Here is a 22107-nt window from a genome sequence, read left to right as displayed (position 1 = left end):
AAGGGGATATAGGGTCTTCCCAGACTGTACCAGCTCATACTTGTTGCCAGAAGTGAGCAGAACACCGTCCTTCTTCCACACTGGTTTGACCTTCTCTTTAGAGACTTCGCATTCCAATTTAATCACACCCCGCTCCTCACCAAAAACATCATCCAAGGACTTCACGAAGACAGCAGACTTCTCTGCAATTAAAAGGGCAAAACAGAACAATGTGATACAGAAGTTGAGACATTTCCAGTTGCTTTCAGATTTTTAAAGAGGGATAAATAAATCTTTACCAGCACTGACGACACCAATATAGAACATAAAGCGGTTTCATGTGTGTTGACTGAATGCACTTTATGGAATTCTGAACTAATCAGTAGGAGAATACAGGGAATAGGAGGGACAGCCTGCATTGCCTTGGGTGGGACTGATATCATATGAAGTAATTGGGATGCAGCTCTTCTAAAGCTGGAGAGCTGGCATTGCCCTCACATGGAGCAGAGCTCATACAGCAGGCCACAGGATTAAGAGGATAAGCTGCTGAACACTTTTGATTTTCCTGTTTTATTGACTCCTTTTATCTATCTTCTACTTCACACATCAGATGTTTATACTAGGGAAAAAACTTCCACCAAATGCAAAAGAAAGGAGAAAGAGGAAATCCTTCAAACTCTGAGCGCATAGAGTAAAAGAGCTTAATTGCTGGGGAGAGCAGATTAGAATCACAGTACCCTTAGAATTGGAAGAGACCCTTAAAGGCCATCTAGCCCAGCTCCCCTGCAATAAAAAGGGACATTCACAGCTAGATCAGGTTGCTCACAGCCTGGTCATTAGTCATCCCAGAGGCAAAACACACACTGAATGATCTCTCCCTGCAGTCATAAATCCTTGGAGACAACAGCACTGACACTGCATGTTACTGAAGCAGTAAAAGAAAGTGCTCTTGTAACTCTTCTTGTGTTAAGTAAAATGATGATAAAAAGCAATGGAATGCTTTGGCAGGACACCAAAACCATCCTCCTTCCTTGATATCTGCTGCAATGGAACCTTCCACTGGAAGAAAGCCTCTGATGACTTGTCACCCCAGAGAGGTGAGCTTTAGAAGCAGGACTGCTGCACAATAGAATGAACTGGTGCTCCTTAGCATCTCTTACATCCAGGAGGGGTGTGACCAGACCCACCTATCACCTTCAGGCACGCGCTTTCTGACACCTTGTCTGACTTCACTGTCACTGTGCCAGCATCCTCAGGCTTAACCTGCTTCATTGTCAGTGTGCAGCAATTGCCAACGTTCTTGATGTCCTTGTAATTGTTGGTGTAAAGGAGGTTGCCATTCAGGAACCATTCCACGTCCTCGTCATCATGGGACAGCTCGCAGGAGAAGACAGCAGAGCTCTCTTCTTCAATTTCCACATCCTGCAGGTGCTTCGTTACTTCTACATTGCGGGCTGTGGGGAAACAAGGTGAACTGTTACCACTGTTACTATAAATCATACTGGGATGTGGTAGAATGGTTAGACTAGATGATCTTTGTGTAATCTTCTCAGTGAAGATAATACATTTATAAAGTTAGCAGGAGAGAACGGCAGAAATCAACCTCAAGAAGAGAAATCTGAGGTGAAATAGGACATGGAAGAGGCCACCCTCCCTGCTCATACCTTCAGCTGTCAGCGTGGCCTCAGTCTCTGCAATTCCTGCCTTGCACTTGTACACACCAGCATCATCGGGCTTCAGCTTCAGAATCATGAGCTCTGCTGAATGCTTATCCCTCTTGATCTTGTACTTCTCAGAGGGCTCGATGGGTGTGTGGCCCTTGAACCATTTCACAACCTTGGGAGAAGGCCTGAAGTCACAGGACAGGATGACAGATTGATGTTCCAAAGCTGTCTTGTCCTCCAACTTCCTGGTGATTTCTATATGGTAATCTGCAAAGCAGGGGTGGAAGAGAAGAAAGGATGAGGACAATTGGAAGAAGAGGAAAGTCTCTTGCGTGTATTCCATTCCAATTAATGTCAAGTTCACAATGGTTCTTTGAACGACTCTAAAGATAAAACAAACGATTGTCTATAGGGAATGCCATTGACTACATTTCTATGAAGTAATACTGTACAGTATCTACCAAATGCAAGGTCCAGCTCTTGTTCTGTGCTTATTAAATTGCTCCCAATTGTTGAGGCTTTTATTCAAATAAGAGTGAGTTGAAAATATAACAAGTACTTTAGGGTGTGAATGGAGACTCTTATGCTGGGGACAACAGCAGATAAAAAGCCTGGAAGTTTCTTTCAGGTGAAATCAATGACAAACTGCATCAAATTTAGGTGCTACCAAACTTAAACTTGTCTAGTTCAGAAATACAATTAATTTCACCTGATTTGACTTCTTTGGTATAGCCAAGGACAAAACCTCAGCTCTGTAGATCTGAATAGTAAGCACATCACAGCTATTCAAACAGATCTTTTACTGAGATGCAGCTGTCTCATTTAGTGTCCAACGACTTTGAACTGGAAATGGAGCAGACCCTCCAGACACACACACAATATTTCAAAGACCCCAGTGAATGAAGGCTGTACGTTAATTAATTCTTCATCTTCATGATGTAAACCAAGCCTGGATATGTTAGCTCTAACAAGCAGATTGGCTGTGGATTTGGATTTGCCAATTGAGAACTGAATGGTGCTTGTCATATCAGTGGTGGTTTTCGGTATGGTCAGCTGGTGGATGGTGCCTTCTTGCTGCATAATCAAGTTTCTGCCAGCCTGTAAGACTTCCCCACGTAGGAATACCACTTGGGAGGTTTCACAGAAGGAATGGATATCTCGCATTCAAATTTGGCTTTTTCAGTCTCAGTCACATAGTCATCACACAGCTCCTTTACTAGATTAATGGATTGCTCTTTAAGAAGGATGGAACAAGAGAAAGCAGAGATTTAGAAGGAATGTAAAAAACCCTTACATTATCACCCCACTTACTCACGTCAGCATTACTGCACATGAACACTACACCTATCAGCTCAGAATGCCTTGAAACATCATTAAAAAATAATAGAAAGAAAAGAATGTTGTTAAGAAGTCAGACAATAAGACTGACAATCTGAAAAGAGCCCAGATCTTCTGATTCCCAGTCCAACATCTAAATCAAACCATGACCTTCCCATCCCGATATCAAACTCCTCGCATTACGAAATGGAAAAGAGGTTCATTGAAACACGGACATTGATAATTACTTTGGTTAAATACAGCAACTTAGCTCTGAACAACAAGTTTTCACCTAGTAAAGGCCTCTGTAGCTCAAATGTAATGACTCTACTTAGGAGAAATTCATTTTCCAGGATGTTCTTGCCCTTATAATTGTAACAGTGGCAAAGCTGGGGACTGAACTCTTGAGTAGTGTGCTAACTCAAATGTCTCCCTTTTCTTTATCACACTTAACATCATATATATACCCTAACATTGTATATATTAAAAAAAAAAACCAAAACCCTGTGTTCTTTTCAAACAGCAAGAGAAAATGAAGAAAAGGTCAAGCTATGTTTTTTATCCCTCAACGTTCAAACACAAATCTGAAGTCTAAACGTAGAAAAATCAACCTCCTAAGAAAATAATCCATCTTACTTTGCAAAAGTAAATTCCAAAAGAGAAGCTGGATATTTTGTGGGCAGAAAGGTAGGTAGGTAGGAGTTTTTATTTCTGTGAAAGGCCCTGGTGGTGTTTAACTTCCTTGACATTCAAGCAAAGGATGTTAGCTGGTTTATAACATAAGATAATTTAATCAAAATCGTCATCAGAAGAATAATTACCTTTAACTGTAAGATGGGCACGAGATTCTGCCTTTTCTGCTACAGATTTTATTTCTGCTGCATCCTTGACTTGGACAAGTGTGTAAGTCAGCGAGTAGCTCTTTCCTGAAGCAGAGAACCACAGAGTCACTAAGGCTGGAAAAGACCACTAAAGTCATCTAGTCCAGCCACCAACTCATCCCTACCAAACTGTGCTCTTGAGAGCAAACCCACAACTACACTTGGCTTCCTTGAGCAAACAGCTCTGAGGCACATGGCCAGGCTGAGCATCATCCATCTGGTTTCACAGCATCACTGCCTGTTCTCTCATGTCAATGAAACAACCCATTCCCCCACGTCCACATCCCCACCAAAGCGTAATCTAAACATGGCTTCTACAAGGACTGACCGAATGTGGCTGTCATCACCTTCAAAGTACCTGATACAGAAGGATCACACTCACTGTCAGACAAAACCTCTTTGGAGAGGTGAACTGACTGCCCTGTTCACCCACACTTTGGAAATAACTGCACTCATTTCCTACCTGCTCCCAGCAGTGTGGGATGGTGGGATAGTATCACACTTCCCACACTAAGCATCCCACCATGTCACTTGTTCCACCTAAACCTCAGTCCCAAAACAAAAGGGGAACTCGCTTCTGAACCCTCTTCATTTCAGATGTCTCATATGCTTGATCTCCAACCCACCCCCCACTCAGGAGAAAGATCCCCCTCTTACACCCTACCATCTTGTTGCATTCTGATGTTGTCATCAGCCTTCAGCTTGTTGTCATCTTTGTACCACTGGGTCTGAACCTCATCGTGTGAAATCTCACAGACAAAAGATGCACTCCCATATTCATTCACTTCCACATCTTCCAGTGGTTTAACAATCTTGATATCTCCAGCTGTGAAACAGTAGAGATATATTTGTCAGGGTATTTCCAGAACTGAGTGCAGCATCTTTTCCTTACACATATTTGCATAGAAAATAAGTAGGATTATGTTTTATTCTAAACCATCATCCATTCCTGAGTCATTTCCCTTTTCAACAGTCAATGCATTATTGCCCTTGAACTTAAAGATAGACTTACTAGCTACAATGGAGCTCCCTGCAAACAGTTTTCATGGAAACCAGAATCTCATTTATTCTAAAACCTTTCAAGCAAAATTAAGGGTAGAAAAACAATAGAACTGACTGAATCTTTAAGGTCATTTAGTTCCAGTCCCCCTGCTACAGGCAGGGACATCTCCCTCCACACCAACTCTTCTCCTCAGGGTCAAGGCTTCTCTCAAATCATTCTCCTCTAAGCCTGTGCCTGTGCTTGGGATTGCCCTGACCCAGGTGCAGGGCCTTGTACTTGGCCACACTCAAGTTCATGAGGCTGCCAAGGGCCCACCTCTCCAGCCTGTCCAGGTCCCTCTGAGTAGAATCCCTTCCCTCTAGCACATCAACAGCACCGCTCAGCTTGGTGTCATCTGCAAACTTGCTGAGGGTTCATTTGATTCCACTGTCCATGTTGCCTACAAAAATGTTAAATAACACTGGTCCCAACACCACCCTCCATCTGGACACTGAGCTATTGACTGCAGCTCTCTGAGTGTGACCATCCAGACAGTTCCCTATCCTGCAACTGGTCCATCCATCAAAACCATTTTTCTCCAGTTCGGTGACCAGGATGTCATGCAGGACGGGATCAAATGCTCTGCACAAGTCCAAGTAGATGATGTCAGTTGCTCTCCCATTATCCACTGATGCTGTTACTCCATCATGAAAGGCCACCAAGTTTGTCAGGCATGGCTTGACCTTGATGAAGCCATATTGGTTACCACCATCACCTCATCTTCATTTTCCAAACTATGCCAAGGAGAACTAGACAGAACTCTACAATGTCGTGTCACTACAAACCTGTCTGAATCATTGGCTTCTCTGCATGCTCATCACTAGTCTCTCCTTAGCTTGTGTGCCCACAATGTATGGGGAATGTCAGCCACAAATCTTACCTAGGGGACATCTTCGCTTCAAAGTCCCTTGAACATCACACAATCCCTTTTAACTCTCCAGGTCTGCACTTATTTATGTCAGAATCAGACCATATTTCTGTGCTGCTATTTCCCTTTCCTTCTGAAGGGCCTGGATACAACTTGGATTAACCTCAGGAGCAGAGTTCCTGCATAAAACAGCCAGTACTGAAACAGCAACCAGGCCTGGTTGCAGACTGAGAGAGAAAATGAGAGTTCACCGCCTGTGAATAATGAGACTTCTCTTATTTCCCTGGGAAGTAATGCCCACTTTTTTACTTTGACAGAGCTCCTTCCCATCCTAGAAGGGAAAATATCAAGTCAAATCTACATTAGTCCTTCCATCTCTGCACTGGGCAAAGGCAGCCTTCAGATCTATGCTTAATTCACCCAATTCCCTAGAATTAATGGAACTGTACTTACTGGAACATATGCTGAAGCTTAAGCACAGTGCAGTGTTTTCAACATGTAGGAATGGCTATAGGACATGCATAAATTCTAGCTGACATATGGCAGCTTAAAGCACTGTGGAGGACTGTTAACAAGCCCGTTTGGACATCACCTTGAATAAATGATGTTATCCCCAAGTAAGGGAAGGAACAGCTGAGCACCGGGGAGGTACACAAAGGGCCAGAGCAAATTCTCACATTGTCAGGTGCAAAGAAAACTGAGATTTCACCCTAAAACCCAGTTCACAACAAGGCTACAAAATCCTGGCTGAGAATTTCTGAATGCTCACCAGTTGTTTCCAGCTCGAAGGTCATCTTCTGGCCAGCAGCCTCGCAGATGTATTCTCCAGCATCTTTCTTCTCCAGCTGCTCCACAACCAGACGCCGTGTTTTGCCCACAGATTCCATTCTGAACTTTCTGGAGGAGGCAAGCAGTCTTCCATCCTTGTACCATTTTACTTCAGTTGGATCCTGTGCTACTTCACAGCTGAGGGAGGCACTTGCTGCCAGGGCAGCACTCACCTCTTTCTGCACCTTCTCCTGGTTTATAAACACAGGTTTTGGCTCTGAGGGAAGAAAAGAAAAACAGAAGGACTGAAATGAGACCATCTTGCAGGTTTGTATGTACAGGTTGGAACAGGTTTAGGTTACCACTTGTGCCCAAACTAATAGCCTTCATAGAGAATATCAGCTCTTCTGTTGAAACAAAGTGTCAAATCTAGGCAAGAAAGAACCTAGGAACTGAAGGAACCAAGAGGGTCCTTGAACACCAGTCCCATGGTTGCAAGTCACTATGCAAACATATTGAACCCAAAAGAACATCTGACCTGCAGGCAACCAAAACCTGAGTTCCTTTTGCTTAAGACCCACTGTGAAACATCAAAACACATAAACATGTGATAGTCAAACCACTGGCTGCCTTTTCATGACCCAGAACAGTACTCCTGGCTTCCTGAACAGACTCCTCATGGCCTCTACCATTGCCACAACTGTGGCTGTCAAAGGCACAAAGGAAATATGCTCACCAACGCAGTCCTTTGTTCTTTGTGCGTGATTTGCAGATATCTATCTTACTTTGAGCTCTGGGAATAGTCAGCTCTACCAGGTCTCTTACTGTGAGTAGCAGACTCACCTATCCAGATGCAGCCTCCAACATAAAGGCATAGGAAAAAGGCAGTGTACTACTAGGAGAAGTTCCTGCTTCTCCTGCCACGAAAGGCTGCACATAGAACATGCACTCCAGCCTCACTGCACATACTTATCTTAGTCAAATGTTTCGGTGAACAAGAATTACAGTTTGGGATCTCAGGCACTGGAGAGATTTGAATAATATCTTGAATATTGCTTCCATTGTACATATATCAGTAATTATTATTCTACAGACAGACTGAAACAGGTCTTGGTGCCATACTAAAACCACATACTTGCTACAAACCCAGGCAATCAAGTATAGGGGAAAAACCTCAGCACAGACTACTGCACCTGGATCACAGTATAATAGAAACTAGATTTTACCTTAGTGATCTCTGCTGTATTTCAGACAACACCTGTCTTACCAGACACCCCTTACCAGGAGCCACCAGTCAGTGGCTCCTGGCTGGCTCGCCAAATGTATTGGCAGTAACTATGCTGGTACTAACAAGGATAACAATTACAAGCAAAATGGTAGAAATACAGAAGATATAAGGAAAAGGGAACTCACCAGAGCTGAGGCAATCCTCCCTGGTGAGCGATCTCCAAGAGAAGCTGCCTCAGTGAGGGTCAGCCCTTAAATGAGGTCTCAGAGGAGGTGGAGTTGAACTCCACCCCTCCAGGGAGCACAGCTACATAACTTTCACCTGTGCTCCCACAGCTGACCCCACACTTGCCTCAGCTGATCAATCAGTGGTTCACATTGTGATCTCCCATCCAGAACTGAATGCCAACATCTGAACTATATCAATTGCCAGTGAAGAACTTCCTCCCTGCCAGACCAAAACAGCTTAGATAGCCCTAAACTTGTTTTCATTTCCACCAGTATCATGTTCCAAAATCTTCAAAAATTAAAAAACACCCCTTTCCCCACTGTCCAGCAGCACACCAGCATACGCAGTCATTGAAAAGTCTGTTTCATACAAGGGGACAGGCATTAAATTGTCCAAACAAGCTGACAGCTGTAAGTTGCTTTGCCAGCAAAAGCCAGGTGAGGGTCAAGGTTAAATTCTTTTTGTGATTAAGTCATAGTGAGGAAATATATTTTTCTCACCTACTTATTTCTGAAAACAGTTCCAATATCTCCTGAGTTTTCAGATGCAGTAATAAAATGGTTTCCCCTATGGAATCATAGAACGGTTTGGGTATAGAAGGAAGCTTTAAAGATCATCCAGTCCAACCTCTTGCCGTGGTCAGGGACATCATTCACTAAATGAGGCTGCCCAGGGTCCCCATCCAGCCTGGCCTTGGACACACCCAATGATGAGTCACCCACAACCTTCACTGGACAATCTGTTCCAGTGTATCACCACCCTCATCATAAAGAACTTTTCTCATGTCCAAACTGAGTCTACCCTCTTCACTTTTGAAACCATTGCCCCTTCTTAGGTTGCTACAGACCCTGGTAAAAAGCCTTTTTCCACTTTCTTATCAGACTCTCCTAATAAATGAACGCCTGTCTTCCTCCATTTTGGAAAGAAAAGCACCAGCTTGAAGCCTTTCTATTTTTAAGCATTTCTTTTGTACCTGCTATAGAGAAGAAAACAAAAGACAATATGGGAAAACCTTTTTAGTTGCAGGTTTCTTTAATTTAATAGAAACCACCAATGCTGTCGTCCAGCATTGTGACCAAATGCTGTCTCTGAGACTATTTAGGAAGAAGCATTTGCAGGGGTGTGCTTGTGCCCTGAAGATATCTTTAATATTCTTTAATTTCCCCTGTAATTATTGACTTCTCATTTTGCTATCATTGCATCTACTTGAGATCCCCAGGGAAATTCCCCAATTATTTCCAGCCTGTCTTAAGCTGAGGCTACCCAAGTCCTCTGTGTTCATAGCTTCAGAAGGCAAACAGGAATGTACACAAATTAAACAGAATTTAAGCACCGTCTACATCACTGAATGCTGGGGTTAAATGTGTCAAACCACTTAACTTTCCCCTCCTTCTTTGTTGGGGGGTTCAATACATTCGAAACAATTTCTCTCACCTGTAACATCAATCTTGAAGGTGAGTTTCTGGCCAGCAGCCTCGCAGCTGTACTCCCCTGCACGTTCCTTCTCCACCTGGCTCACCACCAGCCGACGCTGTTTGCCCTCTGACTCCACCTTGAACTTCTTGCTCGAGGTGATCAGTTTCCCCTCCTTGTACCACTTCACCTCCCTCTTCTCCTGCACCACCTCGCAGCTCAGCGTGGCATTTTCTGTTGGTGCAGCCTTCACCTCCTTCTGCACCTTCTGCTTGTTGATAAAGGCATCCTCTGCTTCTGGAACTGGAAAACACTGGGTAAAATATACATTAGATATGAGCAACTTGTGACTGGAAGACATTAAAAGTTGCTTCTATGTTGTATTGGACCATTTCCTGGAGCAACTCTGCTTCACAGTGTTTATCACACATTATAATGCATCCTCAGCACAGTCCCTGTGGTCATCCCATCCCTCTGGGTAGTCTTTACTATCAGCTCGGACTCCTAATTTTCAGATTTCTTCTAATGAAGACAATGACAGATCTTCATCTGTCTGTCTTTTTGATATTGCTCCACTCTGCACTGGAGATCAGCCAAATACAGCTCAATTATGAAGTGAAGACCTCAAAATCAGGAAACCATAGAAATTTAAGAACAGAAAACCATCTTTTGACTCTACCCTATGGGAATGATATAGCCCTTAATATGGTGAATACTTGGCCTACATTAGATTTTGTAGCTCGGTTTTATGCATAAAGCATGGTTTTCTACTCTCAGCAACCCCTGATTCTTCAGAGAACTGGCTGAGGTCATCTCCTCTTAATACCTAACACATATAGAAGAAAGTGTTTAAAGCCCACCTTACCCTTTGTGTCAACAAACGGAGTTAGCATCAGAAAGATATCAAGTGTAATTAGTTAGGCATACACACTTCAGTTAAGGGGATTCAGATAATCACTTTGCTAAGTGGGATCGATTGATACATTGAATCTTTTATTGATTACTTTAATGACTGTTTTATCTGATTCTCCTTTTACCAACAACTGGTTGCTGAGAGCATTCATGCTACTTCCTATTTGAGGCGTGGGAGAACAGATAAACCCTAAATAAATGGGCTTCCATTTCTATTCCATGGTTTGCCCTACAAAAGGCTGAAAAAGTGCAGAATATTTCTGACGCACTTACATCATGGACTTCTCTAGTGCTAGCCAGCTTCTAACAGCAGAGCAATTTTGAATAAGCTTCCTATGCTTGTTTGGGTCCCAGGAAAGATCCCAGGGTCCTGATGCTGATACCAAGACAGAGGCTCCAAGCATGAATGCAGGACTAGCAGGTGTGAGGGGGATTGACATTGCCTTTTATTTGCAGTGGAGACATGGAAGACCACTCATTCAGATCATTCATGAAAGCATATTCAGGCATACCCAGCTCAGGTGACCGGGAAGGCTCCTGCTCCCCAGCAGTCATGGCAAACCCTTCCATGACCTGTCCCCTATCTCCTTCCTCCCCGCTGTCACTCTGTGAAGCCTTCTGCTGCCATCCCTTTCCCTTCCTTCATGGCTTTCTCCTCTGCATGCTGTCTGAATTCTGAGTGGCAGCAGCTGCCCAGGAGGGTAAGTTCAGCTCAAGTTCCTGTGCTGCTGACCGTTGCAGTACGTGCAATCCCAGGATTCACACCACAGCTCTACCACCAGCACTGCAGTCCACTGAAGGCGAGGGAGCAGGGCAGCAAGCCAATGCAAGAATGCAGTTGATACACTCTACATTTGATCTCCCTGCTTGTATTGACTGTAGAAGCATCATTCTCTCCGCCCATCTTCAACAGCCCCTGTTCTGAATGATGATTTTCAGGGGAGGTTCAAGTTGGATGTTAAGAAAAACTTCTTCTGAAGAGGAATGGTGATGTGGTGGCACAGCTTTGCAGGGAGCTGGTGGGGTCACCATCCCTGGGAGTGTTCAATAACCATGGAGATGTGGCACTGAGGGACGTGGGCAGTGTGCATGGTGGGATGGGTTGAGGCTGGATGTGGGGATCTTTGTGGTCTTTTCCAACCACAATGATTTGATGAAGATCAGAAGGGTTGCTTATTAGCAAGACAACAAACATGGCCTAGACCAACCAGGTGATGCAAAACTTCTCACAAATGCAATGGAGCTTTGGCCCACTTCAAATAAGGATTTCAGCGTGCACCACAAATACTGAATCAGAATCAGTATCAGGGCAGATATCAGAATCAGCAGAATCAGAATCAGGGCAGAATCAGCCCTTTTTACTATAGTTTTCTATAGGTTTCCAAGGTGTGCAGCACTTGTTTCTTTTAAGCAAGAAGGTCTAATCTGCGTCCCATAATGCGTCTGCGTCACACTCAACACCTAACATTCAACATGTACTTAAAATGGGATTGTTCTGTGCTACCAGTGGAACCCTGGGGTAGAGGAACCCTGAAAAGCTTTCTGAGTGCAATGGGAAGAGGAGAAATTAAGACTCAGAAAGCCATTGCACTTTGGGAGAAGCTAGTAAGATGAGGATTTCTGTAGTGAAAGAGCCAACCACTCCAAGAGTACTCATAATCCCTCCTGACTTTCACACCACATCATTCTGCAGTGAGGGCTGGACTTGCACGTCATGTTACAGTGGTACACATGAGAAATACAGCAACGGTAGCTAGGCAAGCACTCTCCACGTATGGCAGAGGAGGAGGTATTACATTACCCTGTGCAGCCATGAGCTCATCCGGTCTGAAAGAGAACAGAAAACCTTTGGTTTCTGAGGCAAACAGCTAATAATAGCCCTCAGCTAGCAAAATTCAAGTGTAAAAGCACTACATTGCTGTGTTTTCTCCCTACACCTCTGCAATAAGACGTGGGCTGGCTTTGGCTGCTGAGGATTAACTTGGTAGATTCCAGCTGTTGCCATAGTCTTTCTGTCATCGTTCATATTTCATTTTCTCTGACAGATACCTCCCAAATCTACCCTTTCTGTAATCCACTATTTGCTGAAACTGCCAGTTTCCTGAGCCAAAAGCATGAGCTACACAACTCACGGAACAGATCCAAAGGCCCCAGAATCACATCCACGTGGTGTTGGGAATAGTAAGAGCTGATAGTTTAGAGTCTACACCGCAGGCAGCAGCAAAACTGTCTACTACAGGAGCAGAGATATATTGCACACCAGGGACTGAAGGAGCAGAATGCCCCAAGATGGAGAGAGCAAAGACTGCAACCTTTACAAGGGAACAGAACGCAAGCTATGCCCTGCAAGGACACCAGGTCTGTGTGAGCAGAAAGGCAGTAGACTCCCAGTACAGTTGCTCCTCCACATAGCTGACCAAATGCCAAACCTTGACCAGGATTAAGCTCCAATGTGTTCACTGCCATAAGAAAGAAGAGGAGAAAACAGATACCCAGTCCTGATCAGCTCAGAATACAAGACGAGAACTGTAAAGTTAACAGAGAACAAGCTGACTTACGAGCAAAAACCAGTAGAGTGCAGCTTCAAATAAAACAGAAGACAAACCCTCGTCATCAGCCAGCTCACTAATGGTCACTCAGAATGCAGCTGATGTGCCCATGGCTATCTGGAGTCTAAGTTAAAATGTACCGGATCTTGTGCAAAATATACTGACACCAGAGCAATCCCTACTGCAGCTGGAGTGAGAGATCTGCCTCTGTTCTAAACCCTCAGACTAATGAGAAACGTACAATTAGAAAGGTATCAATGGATTCATGACTGGTCATTACATTTACAGAACATGGAACGAATGGTCGTCAACGTGGGATTCAACAAGCCAAAGGCAAGTGCAATGCCTCTGACTAACAGTTCTTAGGACACCGACAACCAAACCTTCTCAGTGCAGCCACAGTAGAGATCTGTAACTACTACTGTTGAAATATCAACTGGTAGAGCAGTGTTGCACATTGTACAAATCACAGTTGGACATCTATGGACAGCTCATTATAAAAGTAGTCGTAGGGGAAGAGCTGGATGAAACACTATTAAAAACAAATAATCATTTTAGCTGCACGTTTGTAAGCATTTCTTTTCATCCTCCCCAAAACAGTTTCATGGCAGAATCAAGAGGACACATTCACACAGACGTTTCCACAGCCAGACTATGGAATAATCAAAGAATATCAACCAAAATGTGTTTCCTACCAGTTACATGAATCTTGAAGGTGAGTTTCTGGCCAGCAGCCTCGCAGCTGTACTCCCCTGCATCTTTCTTCTCCACCTGGCTCACCACCAGCCGACGCTGTTTGCCCTCTGACTCCACCTTGAACTTCTTGCTCGAGGTGATCAGTTTCCCCTCCTTGTACCACTTCACCTCCGTCTTCTCCTGGGCCACCTCGCAGCTCAGCGTGGCATTTTGTCAGTACAAGTACGAGTCAGTACAGCCTTCACCTCCTCTTGTACCTTGTCCTTGTTTGTAAACAGGTCTTCTTTCTCTGCAGGGACATCACAACAGTCACACCATTTTGCTGTAGTCTGCTGCAGAGCTAACTCCAGTTCCCCATTTTCACTATACTTGCCCTTCACAGGGACCATCATGATGCCTCATTAAGACAAGAAAATACTTTCCCCTCTATTTTGCCTTGGGAAATGATAAGCATATCATTTCATATCATATCATATCATATCATATCATATCACATCATATCACAAAGCTAAACATTTCGCAGTCTGATAGCAGATTTGGACATGAGATTTAGAACACCTGCATGCACTGCTGAACCTCCTCCCTTCTCTTTTTTTCTTCTCATGTCTCTCTACATTTCCAGTAAATCAGAAGGGAACGGCCCTCTAGAACAGGTTGCCCAAGGAGACTGTGGATGCTCCATCCCTGCAGGCATTCAAGGCCAGGCTGGATGTGGTTCTGGGCAGCCTGGGCTGCTGCTTGGCAACCCTGCACATAGGAAGAAGGGGGTTGGAACTGGATGAGCACTGTGGGCCTTTGCAACCCAGGCCATTTATGAGTCTGATTAGTGGCATTTTCCACCTAATTGTGTCATTCAAATTTTGTAACCAGATCTCTTCAAACACCTCCCCTTTTCTCACTCCTTGCATGCCTGGTGTGCTCTTGCACTGTAACCCTGCAGACACCAGCTGACTACAAGAGCTGCACAAGTTACCCTCCTTGCCTATGGTTTGTTGCAGTAATTCATTCCTCGATGGAAAAGCACATGTAGAAAAGTGTTGCTATGATACTAGATGACCAAGAAAGTCCTATAGCCAAAGTGTTTTGCACCAGAGAGGCTGTAAGTTGATCCTCCAAATGCAAGACACACCAAATGAAGCATTCCTTTATCTCCAGGATTTCAAGCATTTTCTCACCTCTGACTTTCCCTTGGAATGTTGCTTTGTCATCTTTTGTTTCACAGCTGTAGCTCCCTTGGTCTTTCAGGGTCACATTTTTGATCATGAGCTTGAGGTGCGTCCCCTGGGAGATGATGGTTGTCCTCTGGTCCTGCTTCACCTCTGTTTGATCTTTCTTCCATACGACAGCTCCGCTTGCAGCTGACACCTCACACACCAGCTCCAGGTCTTCAGAAGGACTGACTGATATTTCTGGAGTCGTTTTGGGCTTGTTGACAGAATTAATGGCTTCATCTGAAGAAAAAAAGAGAAAGTGGTTTACATCCTGACTCAGGCTTATTCAGCACAGCATGAAGATACAGTTAGAACTGATTGTAATGTCTCTGCTCATTACATTTGGGTGATCGAGTTTCACCTCTGGAGGTACTCACATACAAACATCTGCTTGATTCTCCTGTGTAAGGAAAGAGTAAGTTCTATGCAGACAGTTCTTATTTCTTTTAATCAATTCTGTATTCTGCACATGTTCTTCTGAATCTAAAATGAAGGTAGCTAAGTAACGTGTTTGCAATACATGAACAAACCTATTCAACACTTTATCTCTAAGCTAACAAGCAGCATTTGATGAGCACATCAGTATTTCATGCCCTTCATTCCATCCAGACAGAACCTGCCTGAGGAGCAAGCTGATGGCTGTCAGCTACAGGCAGACCTAGCTTAGTACTGCATTTCTTAGAGCAACAACTGTTGCTTTCATTCACTGAATATACCAAAGCCAACTGCTATGCCAGGCACATTTATGGCATCAGTGAACAAATAATTCGTTAAAAATTGTAATAGACAGGAGACATCTATTGTTTTAAAACTAGGTGACCAAAGAAGAACAGTCCCTCTAGAGTCAAGCTGTGAAGAACTAATAGCACCAATCAATGTCACATAGATAGATTACTTCCCTGCCCTAAGACCATCTTGCGACCATTTGGTGCTCCTAATTAAGCCCTCTTGATGGCTTTTTTGTCTGAGCCATGTGACATTTTGTGATAGGAGTTACTGCCAGTGTTCCCTTAACCCTACACCAAAGTAGGAGGTATCCATTCTCAGAGAATCATGCAGGCTTCCTCTGTATTTGATGCTCAGAGACAGCCCCAGAACTTTTTAAATCTTAGCTTAGCTCTCATCCGATAATGTTCATCAAACAGTGCAACTTGTCCTTTGGGGATGCCTTTGTTCTGCATCAACCAGTTCCAACGGAGTCTTCTTGGCTTGTTTTAGATCAGTTTTTCAACAGATAAAGCCAGGGTCTTTGAATTACAAAGTGAAATTGCAGAATGCATGATTCTCAACCAAACAGAACAGGAGGTGGGATGCAGGGTGAATACCTGAGCCAATACCACCTGCAAGCAATCCTTCAATATCTTAGGAATCTCTAGCCATCCCAAATCCAGTGTTGTGCTTGATCTATCATCTCTGCTGAGTTTTTAGCTAAGCTGATGGTGAGCATCACGGTGGTGATGGGTGAGCAGTCGGACTAGAGGGTCTTAATCAACCTTAAGGATCCTGTGATCAGAGGAACGTGAATATGCTGTTAGAGGTCACAAGCGCTGCACTGCAGCATGAGCATACACAGCGAAAGGCTTTCAGTAGAGCTTCAGTTCATAAATGAGGACTGGGTTATGGAAAATAGGCTCAAGATATAAAACAGAAAACAGATCTCAATGCCAGGTTCTGTGAATGCAGCCAGCTGAATTTCACTGATATTGAATTTCAATGACAATTTCTTGTGTTATTTTACCCTCCAGCTCCACCCTGAACAGGAACAGGTCAGTGACAAGCATTACTCCTCCAGGCTTGACCTGACAGTGCTTTACTTGTACTATGAGCTAATGGCTGTGCCTACAGCACCTCAGGGAGACACCTCAGAGATCACAGCATCCTTCGGGTACAGCAGGAGACACTGAACTCTCCAAATATGGAGTTTAATTTGTCTAAAGAGGAGACAGGATTCCAATGCTAAGAACTTAAGACCATTTCAGTCAGAGGTTTAAAGATGATGTAAGCGCTGAGGCAATTCATGAACTGGAAGAATGAAGCCCAGATGTGAGGGCTCAAGTCGTGACTCCAGCGTCAGTTGGAGCTAAGGCTGTCCTGAATTCATCACAACACAGTTACATTATTTGCTCATCCTGTGGATTTGCATAGGGACAACAGTAAGATCAGAATGGCTTCAATAGAGCTATGCAATCTTTGTCCTAAATACTGGAAACCCACAGGGCTGGACAAATAAAATGAATTAAGTCTGAAGTGCTTTACATGGATTGTGATCCCATGTTTGCCTCACAAACTTACCTGAGACTTTCCAATCAAAAATCAGAGTGTCATCTCCAATTTTGCAGATGTTCCCTCGTCTTCTTTCGTTACAGCTGAAGCCATGAGCTTATGCAGTTTCCCTTTATCTTCCATTGTGAATTTCTTACTGGTCGTGATTTCTTTGCCATTTTTGTACCACTTCACCATGACATTGGCTTCAGAGGTCTCAGAAACAAATTCAGCTTGTTTTCCAGCAACGGCCCTGATTACTCCTCCACTTGTCTCTTTGATTACGAAGTTTGCCAGTGCTGAAACAAAATATGGACACTCAAAATACATATGATGGTAAAGAACTGCAGGGACATTGGTGACCATGAGGCATTCATTTATCATAAGACCAAACGTACACGTTTAATCCTAGTTCTAATTGCTAGATTCTAATTCAGAAGCTGGCAAATTGGCAGCTTTTATAAACCATGTACCAGATTACCTTATCTCCACAAGTTGAAGGACATACACTGTACAGGGGACAGAGCCAAAGGAAGAAGCCCAAGGCTTCAAGAAAATGTCTAAAATAGGAAAACTGAGGAAAGAATTGGAACAAGCAAACTAGGAGGAAATCAATGGAGGGGGTATCTATTACTGCACTGTAACCCCCTGGCAAACAAATCGAGCCTAAAAGATGGAGATATCACTTAGGACTGAAAAGAAAAACAGAATTCCTTTATGGAAATTAATTGGAGTGCAAAAGTTAGATGATAAAACTGGCCCTTATTAACACACAGTGGAATAATTGACTTCAAAGATTCAAAATCTCACCACTGTCTTAGCCAAAAGTTTAAGCCTAAGTCCACGGTCCTATTTTACTGAGGGTAATTGAGCTTGTTTTCCAACTTCTTGTTAACATATCATTTCAAAACAGCGCACACAACTGAGTTGGGTCTGTTGAGACAGCGCAGTCAGAGCTGCTAAAATCAAAGTCTGGATTATGCATGCATTTGTTCTGCAGTTCCAAGAACACGCATGTATAATACAAATTCAACAACGTTCTACAGAATGCCTGTATTTAGGAGCTCGAGAGCCAGCTGATGGACACTGGGATGACTGAGATCCTGTCAATACATTTAACTCCATCCTATCATACAGTCAAATTTCATTCATTTTTTCAGGAACTGTCTCTTATCATTGTAGTTCCCTCACCACTGCTGGATGTGAGCCCAGCCACACAAAAGCAGCTGCTGGTTTTCACTGCAGATACTGCAGTAAGGAGAAACAGCCTCTGGACTGAACCAGCTGAGTGTGGCCCTACCAGGATTTGCTCCAAAGTTCTTATTACCAGTAGTGCTTCCTGATGAAATACATGGGGGTCCTCCTTTGATTCCAACCTCAACCCACCCCACCATGCCCCCTGATAACATCCATCAGGGCCACATCTCGACTGCTCCTGAACACCTCCAGGGATCCCACCACCTCCCTGGGCAGCCTGTGCCAGTTAATTCTGTGGACAGACCTGCCAGTATGAAATATCATGCTAACATGACAAAGAGAGAGAAGAAAAGCAAAATTAAGACTAGCTGACAAGCCTTGGCAGGAAGTTCTGCTCTCCATCAATTTAGTTCCTGTGACTCTTCACAGGTGTTTTCTACATTTTGGATCACTGCTACAAAAAGAGCTGTTGACATCATCTCTTGTGGCCACCCTGACAGAAGAGCAGGAAGGCTGGGATGCTCTTTTTCCTATCTTTCCCTTGATTTCCTCTATATCTTAAGGACGAATCATAGGACAGAACACAGAAATCAAATGGCTCTACAAAGCAGATTGGCCAGTTCAAGTCAAAACACCACTGAAAACAGCCCAGATGCTGTCTGACAACAGCTGGACTGTTGGGGAGTCAGGTGAATGCAGTCTGCTGGCCCTGGGCAGGAAGAGGACAGCCCAGACTGTCACATACCTTTCACTGAAAGCTGATAGAGCATTTTATCCCCCTCACAGATGCACTGACAACTTCCAGCATCATCCATTGAGACGCTGTGAATTTTCAGGGTGTGTTTCTTCCCCACAATGTGCAGTTCATATTTTTCACTGGCCTTGAGCTCCTTCCCATCCTTCATCCACTCCACAGTAGCGCCTGTGTCTGAAAGCTCAGCCTGCAGTTTGGCCTCCACATGCAGCCGAGCGGAGATCTTTTCTACATCTTTGCTCTTATTGGTAAATCTCACTGCAGCACCTGTCAGGAGCAAAGGCCTCGTTATTTCAATTTATATCAGGCTAACGTGGTCAATATTTGCTGCAAGATCTCTGAAAAAGTATCACCTTCTGTTCCTGCACTCATCATTGTGTCAGTGCTGAGCAATTCAAGATATTTCATTTGGTCTTCTTGCCGGATTTACTAAGTAAAAATCAACCAAACATCTCCTTCTACTGATTAATAATGCTCTAAACATGCTTCTGCAGAGGTTTCCACCCAATGACAAACAAGTCCTCCCATAATGAATGTTTATTTGTAATATTTTGTCATGCAAAGCTGATTGATAGAGATATTATTGGAATGATTGCTCCCCTACTTCTAAACTATTCCAGTGCAATCAGAAAGGCTATCTGAACCTGGAGCTGAAAATACTGCTCTATGGTGATGCAGTGGTAAACATGGTGACTGAATGCACTGGCCAATAGCTGTGAACTGCAGACATTCATCAGCTGGCATGAAGCAATCTGGTTCACATACCAAGCAGCTGGGTAGATTGGCTTACCCTACACTCAGTGCTATCATGTTTAGGTCATTACCAGGACTCACGTCAGTCCATGGGATGCAGTTTCAGGCATTTGGTACAGTCAGTGAATGCCTGCAGCCCCAGTTCTAATCATCAGATCACAGCAACTCTGCCTTGACTGTAAGAGGAAAGGAGAAGGATCAAAGCAAATACCTCTCACTCTCATCTTGGTGCTGACATCAACATTTTTGGCAACAAATTTCACTTCTGCTCCATCATCGTTCTTGGTGACGTTCTTTATGATTAGGCTGGGAGTAGTTTGGGTTCTCTTGATGATGCAGGTCTCACTTTCCTGTAAGACTTTACCATTGAGATACCAAGTGCTGCAACACATTGTTGTAAGGTCAATAGTAAACATGGCATCCCCTCCAGGTACAGCTTCACCAGTTGTTAGGGGGGATTTCACAGCCAGGACTGGTTCTGAGGAAGAACAACATGGATGTCTTAATGCTCTTGAGATGCAAGTCTGGGATCTCAATTAGAAATGGAAGATTAAATCATAGGGACATTTCTACTTCTCCCTTTGCATGAGTGCTGGAAGAAGCACTTCTATGCTTCAAATCTGTTACAGAAAGTTCTGCCTCTTGCACATGTGAGATATCAAAAGATAAGGATATTCATGTCTCTGTCACAGAAACAGAACTTGTATCACTTTAGTGGTAGCTGGAGGTTGATAGGAGATAGGAGAACTAGGAATAAAGGAAAGCCTTTGGTGTGTTAATGCACTGCTATCCTTAAAGTCAAAGGAAGCATCTTCAGGGAACCAACACAGCTGCTCATGGGGTTTTTGTGCTTACCAAGGTGCACGCTCCCTGGGAATTCCAGAGACGGGCTCTGTCCATGCGCATTGACTGCAGACACTTGGAACTGATCATCAGCCTCTGCAGACAGATTTACAGCCCCTGCACAGCTCTATATAACAGTCTTATAGAACTACCTCTAGTAGAAGCAATCTCCACACAGAGATCCTTTCCCAGCACACTCCGACACAGGGGGGGGCAAAACGGGGAGGGGGCCACATACACACACAGCGCCGGGGGGGGGCCCGTAACTGACCCCCACCCATTCTTTAAAAAGGTGGGGGGTCCGTTTTAATGGGGGGGGGGGCCGAGACCACCTTCACCCCCCCCCCATCCCTTAAAAGGGGGGTGTCCATTTTGGTGGGGGGGGGCAGTGACAATCCCCCCCCCCCCCATCGTTTAAAGGAGGGGGGGTCCGAGACCACCCCCCCACACCCCATCTTTTAAGGGGGGGGGTCGGGGGCTCATGGGGGGCAGCACAACGTGCACAACTTTGGGGGGGGGGGGGCTTTAAAAGGGGGGGGTTACAAAAAGCATAGCTCTCAACTATAGATGGGATTGGGGGGGGCTGTATCGATGGGGGGGGCCCCTTCATGCAGGGGGGGCACAGCGTAAGGCAGCGGCTTTGAGGGGGGGGTTGGGGCTGTTTGGCCTTTGGGGGGGTTATTGTGTGCCCCACCCCCACCACCCCCACACACAATGGGGTGTTAATGTGGGGGGGGGGGCTTAGATTAGTTGCGTTGCGTTCCCTATAGCTGCCCCCCCCCATCATTAACCCCCCCGCTTTATCCTTACGGCTGAGCCCCCCCCCGACAGCTCCCCATTCATCTTGATGGGGGGGGGGGGTTGTCACACGACCCCGGCGCGGCTTACAGCACATCGTCGACCCCACCCCCACCCCCCATAACCCCACCCGGGGGGGGAGGGGGCGATGTGGTGAGTGGGGGGGGGGTTCCGGAGTTGGGGGGTGGGGGTGAGCAAAGCGCAATATGGGGGGGGGGGGGTCCTATAACTGGAGGGCAGCGGCTGCACAAAGAGCCCGCGGGGGTCGGAGAGCAGCACTTTGGCTGGGGGGGGGGTCCACGGGGTCCGGGGGTAATGCTGCCCCACCCCCTCCCCCACCCCCGACTGCCGACCCCCCCCCCGCGTTGCCCCCCCGCCCCAATGTCAGCTCCTGCGGCAGCTCCTCGTCGCTCTCCTCCTCCTCTTCCTCGTCTGGGGGGTCAATATGTGGGGGGGGGGGTCCCATCGGGCAGCGGCAGCTCCGCCGGCTCCGATTGGCTGAGCCGCAGTGCGCGGGAGCGGCTGTTGTGTGCCGGTCGGTGGAGGGGCGGCTCTTCATGGAGCTGCCCCGCAGCCAACAACAGCCTGAATGAGATCCTGGAGTCCCAGACGCTGGAGGATGAGCTGGGAAAGAGCAGAGGCTCCCCACAGAAGGGTAAATCACGTCTGATAACGTGAGTGTGGAGCACAGCCAGCCCCTTCCTCACATGTGTGGGGCTTCCATGTTCCTCTGTGCCCATTGCA

General features: G+C 45.2%; 1 protein-coding gene and 1 long non-coding RNA gene across 2 annotated transcripts; both read right to left on the bottom strand.

The window, feature by feature from the left end:
• Positions 1-1583: 1583 nt before the first annotated feature.
• Positions 1584-9045, bottom strand: LOC146755214 (obscurin-like). Its single transcript, XM_085526277.1, has 4 exons — positions 9027-9045; positions 4506-4667; positions 1644-1910; positions 1584-1597 (listed from the first exon to the last, which is right to left on the bottom strand). Exons 1-4 carry the CDS (start codon positions 9043-9045, stop codon positions 1584-1586), a joined length of 462 nt encoding a protein of 153 aa, XP_085382403.1.
• A 5682-nt stretch (positions 9046-14727) lies between these two features.
• LOC146755213 (uncharacterized) lies at positions 14728-17275 on the bottom strand. Its single transcript, XR_014938303.1, has 2 exons — positions 17049-17275; positions 14728-14996 (listed from the first exon to the last, which is right to left on the bottom strand). It is a non-coding gene; the product is annotated as an uncharacterized LOC146755213 (long non-coding RNA).
• Between the last annotated feature and the right edge of the window lie 4832 nt (positions 17276-22107).

The sequence above is a fragment of the Coturnix japonica genome, chromosome 35 (genome assembly GCF_054131305.1).
Source record: "Coturnix japonica strain WE chromosome 35, WE-NBRP24, whole genome shotgun sequence".
Lineage (NCBI taxonomy): Eukaryota > Metazoa > Chordata > Aves > Galliformes > Phasianidae > Coturnix > Coturnix japonica.
The sequence above is the reverse complement of the archived record's forward strand: the minus strand, read 5'-3'. Positions and strand labels throughout refer to the sequence as shown.